The 15223-nt window shown below is 40.0% G+C and overlaps 1 protein-coding gene across 1 annotated transcript; it reads left to right on the top strand.

Annotated features, from left to right (window-relative positions):
• Positions 1–1156: 1156 nt before the first annotated feature.
• Positions 1157–3900, top strand: CER1 (cerberus 1, DAN family BMP antagonist). Its single transcript, XM_029203918.1, has 2 exons — positions 1157–1678; positions 3516–3900. Exons 1-2 carry the CDS (start codon positions 1172–1174, stop codon positions 3828–3830), a joined length of 822 nt encoding a protein of 273 aa, XP_029059751.1. The 5' UTR covers positions 1157–1171; the 3' UTR covers positions 3831–3900.
• The last annotated feature ends 11323 nt before the right edge of the window (positions 3901–15223 follow it).

A 15223-nucleotide genomic window follows, 5' to 3' on the forward strand; every position in this document is an offset into this window, starting at 1 on the left:
TCCATTTTTGTGGATGTGTTCCTTTCTCATACCCTCATCTGATTTATAACATTTTTGAATGATAGTCATCTAACAAATTTTCCTTTGATCCCTGAAGAGTCATGTTTGCCTTCATCTTTATTTAACCTGGTCATCAGTTACTGCAGAATAAAGATGATGTGGATTCTGTAAGGTAAAGAATGGACCAGCCAGCTTCATGCCCAGAGCTATCAAACCTGGTTCTTAGAATCCACGTTCTCAAGTCTGGCTCTTTGTTTAGAGAAATTAAAAAAAAAAAAAAAGTCAATAGGGTGGCTTGAGGGAAAGACACTTCCCCATCCTCAGTGAGGGCTAATGAGCTGTCAGTCTATTACTTAGGATCCTGTTGAGAAATTTGTGAACAATTGAAAAAGCTTATCTGATGATTGACCAGTTGTGAAATTTAGCACCAAGTATTTGATTCTTAAGGTGAGGGGATTACTTGGGAATTGTGAGTTTCCATGTGTGGAAAAGGAGAATATACTCCCTTTATTGTTACTATGCAAAAATCAACAACCCTAACCACATCTCAGTAACAGGGATTGTCCTCTGCTCAATGAACTTAACATCCCTCTATTTCTTCCTTTCCCTTTCTTACAACTTTTATATACTTCTTTGGCTGCTTCTCTGTGTGTGTGTGCGTGTGCGTGTGCGTGCGTGCGTGTGTGTGTGTAGAGCCTAACAACCTGATCTTTGGCTAAATGTATGCGTTAATTTTTATCTGATATACTTCTCTCCTTAAAACATGTCTGTTCTATCCCAGCACAAAGCAGATGCACCACAAATATTACCTCACTCTGGTCCTTCTAACAACAGTGATGGGAAATCCGGGCAAAGAATGTGTTGTTTTCACAAATACTGCTCTTTAAATCTCAGACGATAAAGTGTCAGCTAATTACCCCCTGGGTCCCCGGCTTTCACTGAGGCCTTCTAAAATACACAAAACCAAAATGAAGGCAGGACACCATTAGCACTACATAATTCAAGCAAACAAGGAATGTGTTTACTCTGCCTGGCTACTGACCACCTGCCTTCCCATCCCACAAGGCAGGTATCTATATATAGCATCTCCCTGTTCACAGTCCTGCAGAGAGTGAACCTCTTTTGGGGCCTCACCATCTGTGAATCTGCAAGAAGCTTCGGCCCCGACAGCATGCATCTTCACTTCCTTCAGCTGTTGCTACTCCTGCCTCTAGGGAAAGCTGCAAGGCACGGGGATGGCCGCCAGAGTCAGAATTCTGTTTCTCTCTTGCTCCTAGAAAGGCATCGCAGAGAGCTCTCCTTGGGCAACCATGAGGAAGCTGAGGAGAAGCCAGATCTGTTTGTGGCAGTGCCACACCTAGTAGGTGCCAGCACTGCAGGGGAAGGTCGGAGGCAGAGAGAAAAGATGCTGTCCAGGTTTGGGAGATTCTGGAAGAAGCCTGAGAGAGAGCTGCACCCACCCCAGGGCTCAGTCAGTGAGCAGTTCTTCCCTGGGACCCAGGGTCTCACTCAGCCAGAGGATGGGATGCCAATGGAGAAATCTCCTCTTCGGGAAGAAGCCAAGAAATTCTGGCACCATTTCATGTTCAGAATGAGTCCAGCTTCTCAGGGGATCATCCTGCCCATCAAAAGCCATGAAGTGCATCGGGAGACCTGTAGGACGGTGCCCTTCAGCCAGGTATTTGTTCTGGGTGGGGAAGGGGATCCAGGTTTTCAGGAGGGGGTGGACAGCTGGGACAGGTGGAAAGTAGGGGCCGAATGTGCCAGGAGCCCGAGTCTCACCTCATTCCCAGATTTGGTCCTTGGGCCTTCATCAGTGGATTTGGCAAAGTATGATCATACTCCCTAAATTTCCTTCCAACCTTGGAAATGCTGCAAGAATGGTATGATGGTACTTCATATTGATGGCATAGAGCTTTGTTTTATGGGGTTTTATTTATTTATTTTTACATCGGGGTGGTCTTATCTGGAGAGGTAATAGACTGTACCCCCAGTTAGTAAGTTGGGAAGTTAGAGCAATCACTAGAACTTCTCTCTAGCTACATCTCTACACTCTATTAGGATATGGATGAACAGGTGGATTCCATCTGTAGATAAGATGGGATACATTGGACTCCTCCCCAAACATGCATGTATGGTGGTCTTAACCCCTGTATTTCACACCTACTTCATAGGTCTATAAAATATGTTGAGGTTGTCAGGCAGAAGTTGCCATATTAGTTCTAGCATTACTATCACAAAAATGATTTAACGTATTTTCTCATAAGCTTTCAAAAAGTAATCTTGATGTGAAATCACATTTCCTCCTCTTAGAAACACCTGTTTCCCAGTTCATGTTGTGTTGGCTGATTTGCAGTTATTATGATTGATTCCACACTATTAAGACAAAGGAGCATTCTACTATCTACTGCCTCCAGTCAGTCCTGGCAAAGCCCACACTCCAAATGTTAAATTAAAATTGAGAAATTGCATCAGGTCCTTAAACACAAAGATACTGAACCAAAAGCAATGCAGGATAGAGTAAAATTTTACAGTCCAGTAAAGCTACACAATTAAGCAGGCAGTATTATAAGGTAATTGACTGTGCAAGGCAGTTAAGTATTCTGAAAAGGCAAGGATATGTAGCAACGACAAGTCAGTGATCAAATAATAATGACTGCTTTGTTGGCCCATGTATAATTTAAAAATTGCTCCTAAGAATTGGGCAATCAAATTCCCTTTGAACTCTTATTTTGAATTCTATCACTAATTAAATTAAAAATAAGGTGTTTGGCTCATATATTTTGAAGGGCACATAAAGCTAGGTGTATGGGGTTATGGGAGATGCAAAGATGATGTCATGCACGATGATTTAGAGGCACAGGTGCTGCAACTTTGCTCCATGCAACTTAATAGATTTGAATGTACTATAAGCGCTGTAAAATAGGACAGAATTAAACTCTGGATGTTCTGATCTATTCTATGAGCAATTGAACAAACATGTATTGAGAATTTATTTTGTACAATGCACTGTGAAGAGTAGAAGGGTAAGGCACATTACTTATAAGAAGCTAACCATTAGAATTTTCAGACAGGTAACACCCAATTAGACAAAATGTCTTAGAGTTTGGCATTTAAGCGTAGAGTAAAATATTTTCATATTACCTTAGTTATTTTCTACAGGCTAATTTATTAATGTATCCAATAAAAAATTTAGTTAAGGTAGCTCCACGCTCTTAAGATGCCATCACTTGATTATTGCAAACTGTATCCAACATTGGAAAGATTTTAAAATCTTTTTATTTATTTTTTGGCCACTGCACTGCACGTGGGATCTTAGTTCCCTGACCAGGGATCGAACCTGTGCCGCCTGTCGTGGGAGTGCGAAGTCTTAACCACTGGACTGCCAGGGAAGTCCCTGGAAAGACTTTTAAATTTTGGTCTAAGTTATCCTCGCTTACAGTCTATAGCTTCGGCATCATGTATGGTAAAGAAATGACTCAAGGTAATTTAATGGAGATGTGTTTGCCTTTTAGACTATCACCCATGAAGACTGTGAGAAAGTGGTTGTACAGAACAACCTTTGCTTTGGAAAATGCGGGTCTGTTCGTTTTCCTGAAGCTGCGCAGCACCCCTACACCTTCTGCTCCCACTGCCTGCCTGACAAGTTCACCACGATGCACTTGCAGCTCAACTGCACTGGCCTGGCCCCCGTGGTCAAGCTGGTGATGCTGGTGGAGGAGTGTCAGTGCAAGGTGAAGACAGAGCAACAGCATGGCCACCCCGAACAGGCTGGCTTTCAGGCAGAATTTCACGTCCAGGATCCCTTTATCCCAGGACTTTCAACATAAAAAAAAGCCATCCCACTATTATCAGCAAAGTTGCTGATTATTCAGTCTGAAATGTTACGTGGGTGTGTAATATTTTAAGAGAAATGTGGTTTACAAAGTAAGAACGATTTAGAGGCATTCATCTAGTTATCGGTGCGCATTTGGGATCTGGTCTTGACTCTGCCGCTAACTGGCTGTAGGATGTTAACAAGTTGCAAAAGCTTTCTCCCCCTTAAATTTTTCATCTGTAAAGGAGGGACTTGAACTCGATGATAGATAAGGTCCTTTCCGCTACTAATATTACATGATCTGTTGTCTACAAGTTTTGGTAAAAGCCTTCCATCTGAAGAAGGAAAAGAAACTAGACCATAAAAATGGGTTTCTTTAATAGCTTATCAAAGCATTAGCAGAAAACTATATGTATATATTTATACATATATGTATATGCATGTATATATACATATCTGTATGGTATTTGTAGAGAGGATTCCTCATACTTACATCTGCCTTTGCCCTCAGGCCGTGTTTTGTTTGACTTCTATCAGATGATTAAGTAGTTCCATAGATAGAAGGAGTAACTTGTTTGGTTGCCTCCTTATTTTTGATACTCCCCATATAAAATTCTTGATGTCAGATCTCCAGCTTTGAAGAAGGAACATTTACGTTACTTTTAGTGGTTTACATAGGGATAAGGAACAGTCATCAGTAGCCAAACTAGTACTTAAAATATGGGGAAGGAAGAATATATGACCAGTACCAGGTTTAAAGGTTAATCCAGAAATGCTGATGCAAGTGACCAAGGGATTCCAGTAGATGTCAAATTAAATAAACTGCAAATGATTTAAAATTTAAAAAACAATTTACAGGTGAAATCCTTATCCACATGCATTTTGGATTAGGTAGTTTAGTAAGGGTTCTGTGTTTGGATGACTGTGTTTTTGCTACTGTATAAAAACTCCGTATTACAAATTTTATTTGCCAATGTCACAGTTGCAAATTCTGAAAATATTCCAAATATTCTAACGTATTAAATTTTAGTGTATGAAGCATTCTGGGAAATGTTGTGGCATTCAATTGTCTTTTATTTTGTCCTTATTTGTTTTGCCTGTCCCATAATTTAAAGACACTATTGGGAAATTGCCTAGTAAGAGCATTTCTGAAACGGCTTCATAGGCTAATGACACTTGTCCAAGTGTTTCTTTTAACACTGCAAACAGCTTTCTGTTAAGGTCCTTCAATCACTGTCTTTTAGTCATTACATTTCTCCTGTCTGTATTTATTTGTATGAAAAATGTGCAGAACTGGCTTTCCTTACCCATATTTCTTTTTCTAAAATCATTCTCTAAAAATTCACCTTAAAAATAATTTTATTTGAATCCCTTTACTCTCAGAATATACAAAAAAGTATTTCTCAGAATAATAATTGTTTTTTAAAAGAAATTAATGCCTATTTAAATTCTTTTCCTCTTTAATCACACCATTTAACCTTGTGTTCTGAAGAAACGAATGCATTTATATTTAGTGTATATTCTACAACACATCAAAGCAACAGGATACGTGCTACACAGATACACATGTGGCATTTACATCAGAATATATCATACCCTTCGGTGGTCAAAGACAACCTAATTGGCCAAGGTATGGTCATGAGGATAAAACTGTTAAGCATTAATGATATCCCAGCTGGTCAATATATTTTAGTGCCAAAAGCTCTTGAGCAGCTGTCTAGCTTGCAATTGCCTCACCTTGATTATGTAAACCCTTCTCTGCCAATTGGACTATCCTTCTCCTCCTTACACACTTGCAAATCGCTTTTATCTATCCTTGCAAATAGACTCTCCAGCCCAAGCCCCAAACAATCATCAGTCTTATTCAAACTCTGCTCTGCGCTTCCCTCACGTGTGAATTCAAGATGAGGTAGCAGATGGTTGTTATCAGAGGTCACATTCAAAGAGTAGCAGCATGAACCTCACAAAATTGCCCATATTCAATGATTTTTATTAAAAGAAAAAGGCAGTTTCTAACTGTTCAACATAATACATGGCAGCATAAGAAACTGAGAGGAGACACACAAATATTGAACAATCTATTAAGTGCCAGATACTGCGCTGTGTCTTTTATATATAATATAGTTTATGTCATACATAAATACATAAATTATACAATGCTCACAAGAAGCAAATGAGGTAATGGGACTTCCCTGGTGGGGCAGTGGATAAGACTCCACGCTCCCAATGCAGGGGGTTGGGTTCAATCCCTGGTCAGGGAACTAGATCCCACATGCATGCTGCAACTAAGACTTCTCATGCCACAACTAAGGAGCTGGCAAGCCACAACTAAGGAGCCCTGGAGCCGCAACTAAGGAGCCTGCCTGCTGCAACTAAGGAGCCCATGTACTGCAACTAAGGAGCCGGCGAGCCACAACTAAGGAGCCCGCGAGCCTCAACTAAGACCCAGTGCAAAAAAAAAAAAAAAATCGAATGAGGTAAGTAAATACCCTATTTTATAGGAGAGGAAAACAAGCCTTAAAATTTGAAGCAACTTGCCTAAGATCATGTGAGGCATATTTTCTATTTGTATTAAAATATTTACCTATTTGTTGTTCGTCAATTTAGTTTTAACTCTTCTAGTTCTCTTGCCTATTGGCCTCAAAGCTAATTTTTTTTTTTTTTACCTCTGGTCTAGCCCTCATATTTGATGGGGCAGTGATGTTATCTCTTGAAAGAGAAATCATCCCTAGGTCAGGTTCTCAGCAGAGCATTGCCCTTATCGGCAAGCCCCCTTATCAAGCTTGGTCTCATTTTCCTCCTGTATAAAATAAGGCTGGTAATAATTACGTCAGAATTACTGTAATGATCAAGTATAGGTAACAGCACATCAGAGAGCTTTAGATCCTGTAAAGCTAGGATAAATTCACTCTTCTCTATTCAGACCTTTAAAAAAAATTGTTTTGAGAAATTTAAAAGATAGAGAAAAGTACAAAAAGCAATATAACAGACCCTCAAATTCTCACCACCAGAATAGTTAATATTTGTTATCTCGTGCTTCTTGTCTATTTTCTTAAAGAAATAAACCATTTCTCATGTAAGTAAAGTCTCCTTTAACTACCGTGCTGAGTTCTATCCTCCAAGACTCTGACCGCTCAATACTTATCCCACCCCCAAAAATTCTTGTTTACCCTTCCAATACCTTTTATATTTTTGAAAAGGTACATAAACATCCATAGATAATACATAGTATTATTTTTGTGAATGTGTTCCTTTATTTGGCAGGTATTTATTTGTCCACCAGCTTTGTGCAAGATATAGCTCTAGGTGTATAGTTGTGTCTATAGCGAGGAAACAAGTCACACAAGGTCCCTGGTCCTCTAGAGTTCACATTCTAGTGGGAGGAGACAAGCAATTTAAAAATCAATCAATTCATCAATCAATCAGCTGAAAAGGAAAAATATCAGATGGTTATAAGTGATATGCAAAGAATGAAAATAGAGGAGTGTGCTAGAAATTAGTTACCTTAGACTGAATAGTTTCTGAAAGGGTGACAATAAAGCTGAGTTTTTAATTACAAGCATGATATTCTATATAAATTGCTCTATGGTTACTCTTCTCTCCATATAGGATTCTGGTTTGTTTTTACAAAAGTTTTTAGAGCTGCTTTTCCCCATATAGTTTATCTCTATTCTAGGAAGTTGGCATTAAGTATTCCCTACAGAGGGTGTTTAACTTAGCTTTGATAATTTATCAAAGCTACTGGTGTACATAGTCTCCTTAACCTGTCAATTTAATTCCTAATTAAGAATGTTATGTGTTCTCTGAACTTTTACTGATCATTTATTCTATACATGACACTATTCTGAGGACCCTCGGTTAACCAAAGATAGATAAAACACATTTCCCCCTACCTTATAGCTTATAATATAGTAGCAGAGATAATATATGCAAATTATAAAGCAATAATAGTGAGCAAGTCCTGTATATTATACACCTTTGTTATTCTTCCATTTCTAATATGTTTTATATTTTATATATTATTGTAATGTATTATTAGATATATCAGATATATTTCTGTATATATTATAATGTCATGTATTTATATATTCTGAGATTGATATATTTGCATGTATACATGAACATACACCTATGCCTACAATGTATAACTTCAATGTTTTGTAAGGAATAGATGTTTATTACCTGTAAAGCTAAATAAATGAATTTTGGGAGATGCTCTTGAAAGGATAGGTAGGGTACATAGCGTGGGGCGCTTTGAAAGGCAGCCAACAGGTCTTAAGCATGTATTTGGTAGGCCATGGGGAGTTTTTGAAGGTTTTTGAGCAGATTAGATGGTAAGGATTTACAACAGTAGCTTCAGAGGGGCTCATGACCCACCTGAAGTGTGCACAAATATTGTGGATATGGACATACTTCAGGGGAGATCTCCAGAATTTTCCTCTGCTTCTACAAAATTTCCATGAGCCAAAAATTTTAACAGTGGGGCTGGTCAATTGGAATGGAGAGAAAGCATGGAGGCCAGAAGAGTTGGAAGAAAGCTTGGAAATCATGTGCACAAACCTCTTCTGCCTGAATCTCAAGAAAGTCACATTTCCATGTCAGGAACAGTGGACAAGTTTTAAGTGTAAGTCAGTGGGTCCTCTTCACCTTCTTTAATCTACTGTTCACATTCAGGAGTTGGCAATGGTGACATGGGTGAGTAATAATACCTTGAGCAAAGGAATGGACTTTCCTGAAATACTAGTTTTCCAAAGCCAGGCCCCACTTATCCACCCACATATCCGGGAGAGAGCTCAGATTTTCATTTTATTGCCTTCCTCTCTCCTATTTTGTTTTGTTCCTCCTCCTTTCATCCAAAAGAAACAATCACCAGTGACCCATCTCTGGGTGGGGACTTGGGTTAATGTTTCTCAAGGAAATGATCACAACTTCCTCTTGTCTACCAGCTAAGGGAAACACACCTATTTATGTTCAATATACAAAGAACAAGAGTTTCCAGTACATGCTTCTTTATAAGTCACAATTCCATTACTAAAGGAGACCTGCATGCTGCCCAAACCTCAGGCAAGAAATAGATAAATATTTAAGTGGATACACAGATTTTACATCTTACAGCAGTTCAAGTAAGACACTAAAAGGATGCCTCCATCAGGGGCCCTGGGATCCATGGGATTTAGTAATCTTTGACCATTAAAAAAATAATATCCTGGAGCTTTTCAGGACCATGAGAACACAGTGTGAACCTATCATGGAAGGGGCTTCCCCATGTGCAGAGATTGAAAAAACAGGCTTTATGTCCCTCACTCTCCTGTTCGTCTGCAAAGGAGATCATGAGTCCTGGCATAGCTCTAAGGAAAATGGCAAAGCAGGTGGAATTTTCTTTGGTGTCTACTTTTCCTTCTTTCTGCCTCACCCTTGAGCTCCCTTCCGTCTCTCACCTTGATTTTAGGATATTCAAATTATCTACAATTGCCCAGGGCTCCTAATTCATGTCCATTCATCTATGTAGCTCATCAGTGTATTCATCCAGTTAACATTTATTTAGAATGGATTAAGTGTCAGGCACTGGGCTGACCCACTGGGGTACCAAGGTGGCTCTGACAGCTTCCCGTCCTTAAGGAGACAGAATTTACTGACTAGAGAGTTCGGGTTTCATTGTACAGGTAACTAGTTCTTAACCTTGGCTGTGTATTAGAATTATCCATGAGCATTTTAAATACAGAAATTCTGTTCTAATAGTTGGAGGTAGGGGTTGGGTACAGCAGGTAATAGTCGATATATTTTTGAAAGCTCCACTGGTGATTTTGCCACCAGGGCGGATAATGAGTAGGTGGGAGCCACTGCAGAATTCTGGTCACAGGAATTCTGAACACTTGCTCAGACTTCTTCTAGAACAAGAACATCATGCTGTTCTCCCAGACCTTCTTGATCCTCCTGTTGTTCTCCACCAAAACTCTCTTTTAAGTTCTTTAAATTTCATTTTCATGCAATTTATGAGAAGCATTACTCTCACCTGGTTAACTAAATTGCACTTTGTTGCCCACAGGAAATAGAGGTGTTTAATTGAGTTGATTTTTCTCCCCCAGATCATTTCCTCTTTTTCTCATATACCTATTGCATGTATGCTTCCATTAGCATTTAGCACTGTAATTCAATAACTCTCATATTTTAGTGTGTCTAAAACTTACTTTGGGTGCTCACAAGCAATGCGTGAGGGCATCCGATTCACTGGGTCTGAGATATGTTTGGGAGCCCACATTTTTTCCACTTTTTCATTATGTAGGTTTTCAAACATACCAAAAAGTTGGAAAAAAAATAGATCCAAGAATACCTCCATAGCCTCCACCTTAATTCAACAATTGTTGTTTGCCATATTTGCTTTATCTCTCTGTTTGTATGAATGTGTGTATATGTGTGCTCACTACATATTTTTATATTGTTGAACCATTCAAAAGTAAATCACAGATATCATGACATTTCACCCTTAATACTCCAGTATGCCTCTCCCAAGAATGAGGATGTTTTCCTATGTAATAAAGATAATGATATCATTATCACTCCTAAGGAAATTAGCAATATTTCCAACATGTTACCAAGTTATTTGCATTTTAACTGATGTCTCCTGGATCTAGCTCACTCTCTCAAGTATAGAGGTGGAAATTTCTGACTTTATGGTGGGCTAGTGGAGGAGATCCCAGGGGAGCAACCAGGACTTATGAGACAACCCAAATAAGTCTTGAGTTAACTCTGAGTAGATTTCACAAATCAGGACAGGCCAATGTCCCAGCTGGCCAGAAGACCCATTCCACTTGACACAAAGCCTAAGAGAAGCCAGACAGGTCATACAACTCCTAGGGTGCACTCCCACACACTGGCTTGAACTATAAGAAAGGTGAAATGTTGTTTCCTGCCTTGGGAAACTTCAAAGAAAATGCTCCTGCCCTTATGTTTAAAATAGAAAGTTGGGTGGTGAGTGTACAAAAAGGTATCTACACTCATTAACTACAATCCCAGTGTAAGGGATAAGATTGGTTCCGTGGAAATGATGTTGAATGATTCTCTGCTGTGATTAAAGAGTTAAAATTGTGGTCCAGCGTCAGGCTTCAGGGGAGGGGTGAAGAACAGGGATGGTGGGAGTGGCAGCGTGATACTTTTGCATGCTCGCTAATATTGTCTCCATAAAGCAGCATGAACTGCTGCTGCCGCACACAGTGTAAGTTTAATATTTACAGAAGTGTGTGTGTGTGTGTGTGTGTGTGCTCCTTTAATATTTACAGCATGCCCGTAGAAGATTTCAGTGATTTCTGTGGCAAGTAATGAAAGCACAACCATGATCAGACAGCTTCAGGAAAAAGTCTCTCAGAATGCTGGTATTCACAAATCCAGACCCGAGGACGATTCCTGGGTTCAGGATTTTCTAAACCTAAGGTTGGCACCATTTCATTATTGCCTACATGGTTCTGTAGGGTCATATCTCCAGGTTCTCCCCAAACAGCAAAAGTGGACTAGGAAAAGGTGATGGGAACAAGGGGGTCACTTGCTAGAACAGGTATCAGCTTGGGACAGACTTTTTGTTTTTGTAATGCAGTTACAGTGAAAGTTACTCCTTGAGTAAGAGAGCAAAGAACAAAGATATCAACAGAAGTGTGTGTGTGTGTGTGTGTGTGTGCCGTGCATGTCTATCAGTTTGGCAGGTATGGCTATCCAAAGCAGCACAGGTATTTAATAAACCCAAGATGTGGTCAGCACATTCTAATAGTACATCAGTCTTTCACCATCGCTTGCACTGAATTCCTCAATTACGCATTTGCTTGCCCGATGCTCTTCTCCACTGTGACACTCTGAGCCTGCATTACCTATGGAATTTTTCCCAGGCATCTCTGTTTGGTGGTGCACCCATGTCAATTACACTTTTTTTTTTTTTTTTTTTAACCACCTAAGGCTACAGCTTCCTGCTGTGGCACTGCAGGGTGTCAAAAGGTGAAATGCCTCCTGGCCTCAATCTTTTTCATCTATATTAGATGTAGATTCCATGAATCCAAACCAGGTCTGTTGAGTTAGTATATGTAGAAAACAACCAAAGTAAATCCTCTAAAGTGTTTTACAGCCATAAGTACTATTATGCAGAACAGCAGAAAGTACTATTTTTATTATCTCTGGCATCTGGGTTTTCTTTGAAGGACTCAGAAATTGTTTTATCCCCCTAGTCAACATTATCTCCACATGAGCCAAGTGGGCTGTCTCTTTTAGTCTCTTCATCCCCTTTCCTAGTGCTGAATATTCCCCTATTTTCTTCCCTTTTAGAGAGCCCAGCACCTCCTGTTCTTGTGTCTGCACCAAGATGGAAGCCATTGAATTTAAACTCTTAGCCTCCCTCCTTTCCCCTTCAAGATTTCCCACTTGGTCACCCTCTGGCTCTTCTTTGCTCTGACTTTGAGAATTAAGCAGCTGTTTCTTCTCTACCAAAGAAAACCCTCCTATTTGGACTCTTGATTCTACTGGTGCTCCTGCCTTTCACTTTGTTTAAGCTCCCAATTCTAACTCGTCTTCCTCTTCTCTATTTTTATGGTCTTGTCGGTTTTCTCCGTCTCTTTCTGCTGTTTTCTTTATAATAACATCTCTCGATGAAAATCTCACTCAATCTTTCTCTGTCATGCAAAGAGGTCAGCATCATCAAAATTGCCCTATTTTTAATACGTTGTTTGGATCGAATCAGGGCAGAACTTGCCATCATCTTTCTAGACCCATTTTATTTCTGTCTTGGAATTCTGTTAATCCCATTTACTTAGAATAAGCTGTTTTCTGAAAATACCACTCACAAAAATAGTTTTTAAAAGCATTTAAAAACCTTCTATCTCAATCCATATTTCTCTAAAGGATGAAGGATCAGGGGGATCTGCCCAAACCATCACTTCCTCCCATGTTGGAAGAGTCCACGTGTGAGACTGCTGAGTCTCATTGCTGAGAATGGCAGCTACTTTGCTGTGCCTTTGACACAGAAAGGGAGACCTCTTTCCTGAAGAACCTTGACTTTTGAGTCCTGACAACAGGTAGCTTTCATTATCAAATGGGTTCTTAAAAAGTACTCAGCCAAAGACTACCAGGAACAAGTCTGTAGCATGAAAAAAAAGCAGATTTATTGCCTTGGAAAAAGGGAGGGCACATCTGAGGAGTGCCTGCCGCTAGACAAGCAGGAAGAGGTAGGCATCTTTTGTGAACTGGGCTCTCACTGAAGGACTTTGAAGATGGTCTAAGGGAAGCAGGGATCAGTTTTGCATTGGTTGTTGTTTTGAGATATGAGTAGAAAAAGAGGCAATTAACTAGGAACTGGGTGTTTTCATGAAGTGAAGGTGTCAAGATGACTGAGCAATTGGGTATCCCTAGTAAGAAATGAAAATAGCACGTGGTCTGGGGCATCACTGGTCAGTAACCACCCAAAGAGAGGGTCGTTATTGTAATTTCTAACTGCTCCTTGATCTTGGCAGAAACAGTGTTTTCTATTAACGTTGCAGCTGCCTTCATCTGTGTCTGTCCTCCCAGCCTGATTAGTGGCAGGGCTTTTTTCTTTTTTTCCCTTTTCAGTCCAAGTTGGTTTTCCCTCTTTCAATTCCAAACAGATTTTCAGCATCCCAGACTCTAAACTCACTGAAATACATTTCCCCACCTAACCAATTGTAAGTATTTGGGTTCATCTTGATTTAACTTAATAGAAAACTCTAGAGCAGACATTAAGCAACCTTAAAAAGTTGAGGCAAAGCCACGTGGTTTCACTCCCAGGTTCCAATTTAGAATATTTAGAACTTTTCCAAATGCCCCACCACTCTGCCTTTTGATGATGCCGCTGCCTTTCTAGATTAGAGCAGGTCTATTACCCTACTCTGAAAGCTTAATGGCTCCTCATTAGAAATCTCATTGTCTTTGAAGCTCACCATGATTTGGCTCTGTTCTACCTTTCCATTCTCCTCTCTTTCTATGTGTTTCACATTTGAGCCACATCAGAGCGACCCTTGTACTTCTACACTTCCATGCCTTTGCTTACACTTTCCCTCATCCTGGAGGGATCCTCTGTCCCAATCAAAATCCTATTCTCACTTATCTGAAGCAAGAAGTTTCTCCACGAAGCCACTCCTGAATCAGCCTGTTGACACTACCAGCTGCTTCTTTAGCATTCCCATAGCACTTTGTTTATGCCTCTGGTTAGCATTGCTTTTCTTCCGTCTCCTAAGAACGCAGTGTTTTTTAGAGTTATCCTTGATATTTGGGGGGAATAGTGTTATTTTACCGACTCTCTACGTCCTGGGGAACATAGAACTCTCTACGTTCTTAACCTGAAGTTCATGACTTCATGTCTGGGGACATGGGAAAGTGAAGTATCTTGTGAAACTTTATGTATACATCTGTATGTACATGTTATATAATTGTGTAACTTGTTGGGAAGAGGGTCTACAACTTTCAGCAGATGCTCAAAGAGATGTGTAACCCCAAAGAGGTTAAGAATAACTATTAGAATATTAGACTGTTGTGGAATGGGCACTCTGCCACTCAAACAGATGGGGGAGAGGAATACAAACAACCCAGAAATCATGAATGTGCATCAGATGTGGGTGCTTAGGGCATGATACCCAGCTGGGCAGGTGGAGAACTCTATCCACCCAAAGCTGCCAAGGGTTATTTGCCAGTACTGATTAAACTCTGGACTGTACTTTCACTGACTTTAGGAAATTGCAATAAAATTCTGTCCTCCCCAGTCAAGGCACAGCAGCACAGTCATTGGCTGAGTTTGTCCACATAAATGCCCTGACCGTGCCTTTGCTGAGAAGCCAAGTTGGCAGTGGCAGCAGTGCTACTTGTCCTCATCTACTTTTTCTATTCCCAGATAAATATTAGTTTGATTAATAATCACATTTCAGTCAGTCACAGGCACCATGAAGACTAAAATTCTGGAGGGAAAAAATAGTGCATGACATATATCTTTTCTCCATCCTTAGACTAAATAGAAAAGCTCCTCAAAAGGATTATATGATGCCATATCTTCCTATTCTCTCACTTTAACACAGGTGTCTAAGTATATGTGTTGCAAGACAATACAGTCAATGTTGAGCATGAATGAGACAACTATGACCTGACCTTCAGTGCAAGAGACAGGCCCTTGATGATACTGCCCATGAGAAAAAGACTCATGATTTTGAGAATGTTTTTCCTGCCACTTCTTCCATGCCTTTCTTAGAAAAGTCTCTGTGGAACTGACTTGGCTAATAACGGGTTAGCATTAGAAAAAGGCATGAAAAATATGTACACTTCCAATAGTCATGTGCATTCACATGCCCATCAACTAAGCCTCATTTTGGCACCTGTTGAGATCATTTGCCACAGCTTATTCTCTCTCACAAGGGTATGCAAAGAGAG

This window comes from Monodon monoceros, unplaced genomic scaffold (genome assembly GCF_005190385.1).
Source record: "Monodon monoceros isolate NGI ecotype Baffin Bay Population unplaced genomic scaffold, NGI_Narwhal_1 Super_Scaffold_5, whole genome shotgun sequence".
Taxonomy (NCBI): domain Eukaryota; kingdom Metazoa; phylum Chordata; class Mammalia; order Artiodactyla; family Monodontidae; genus Monodon; species Monodon monoceros.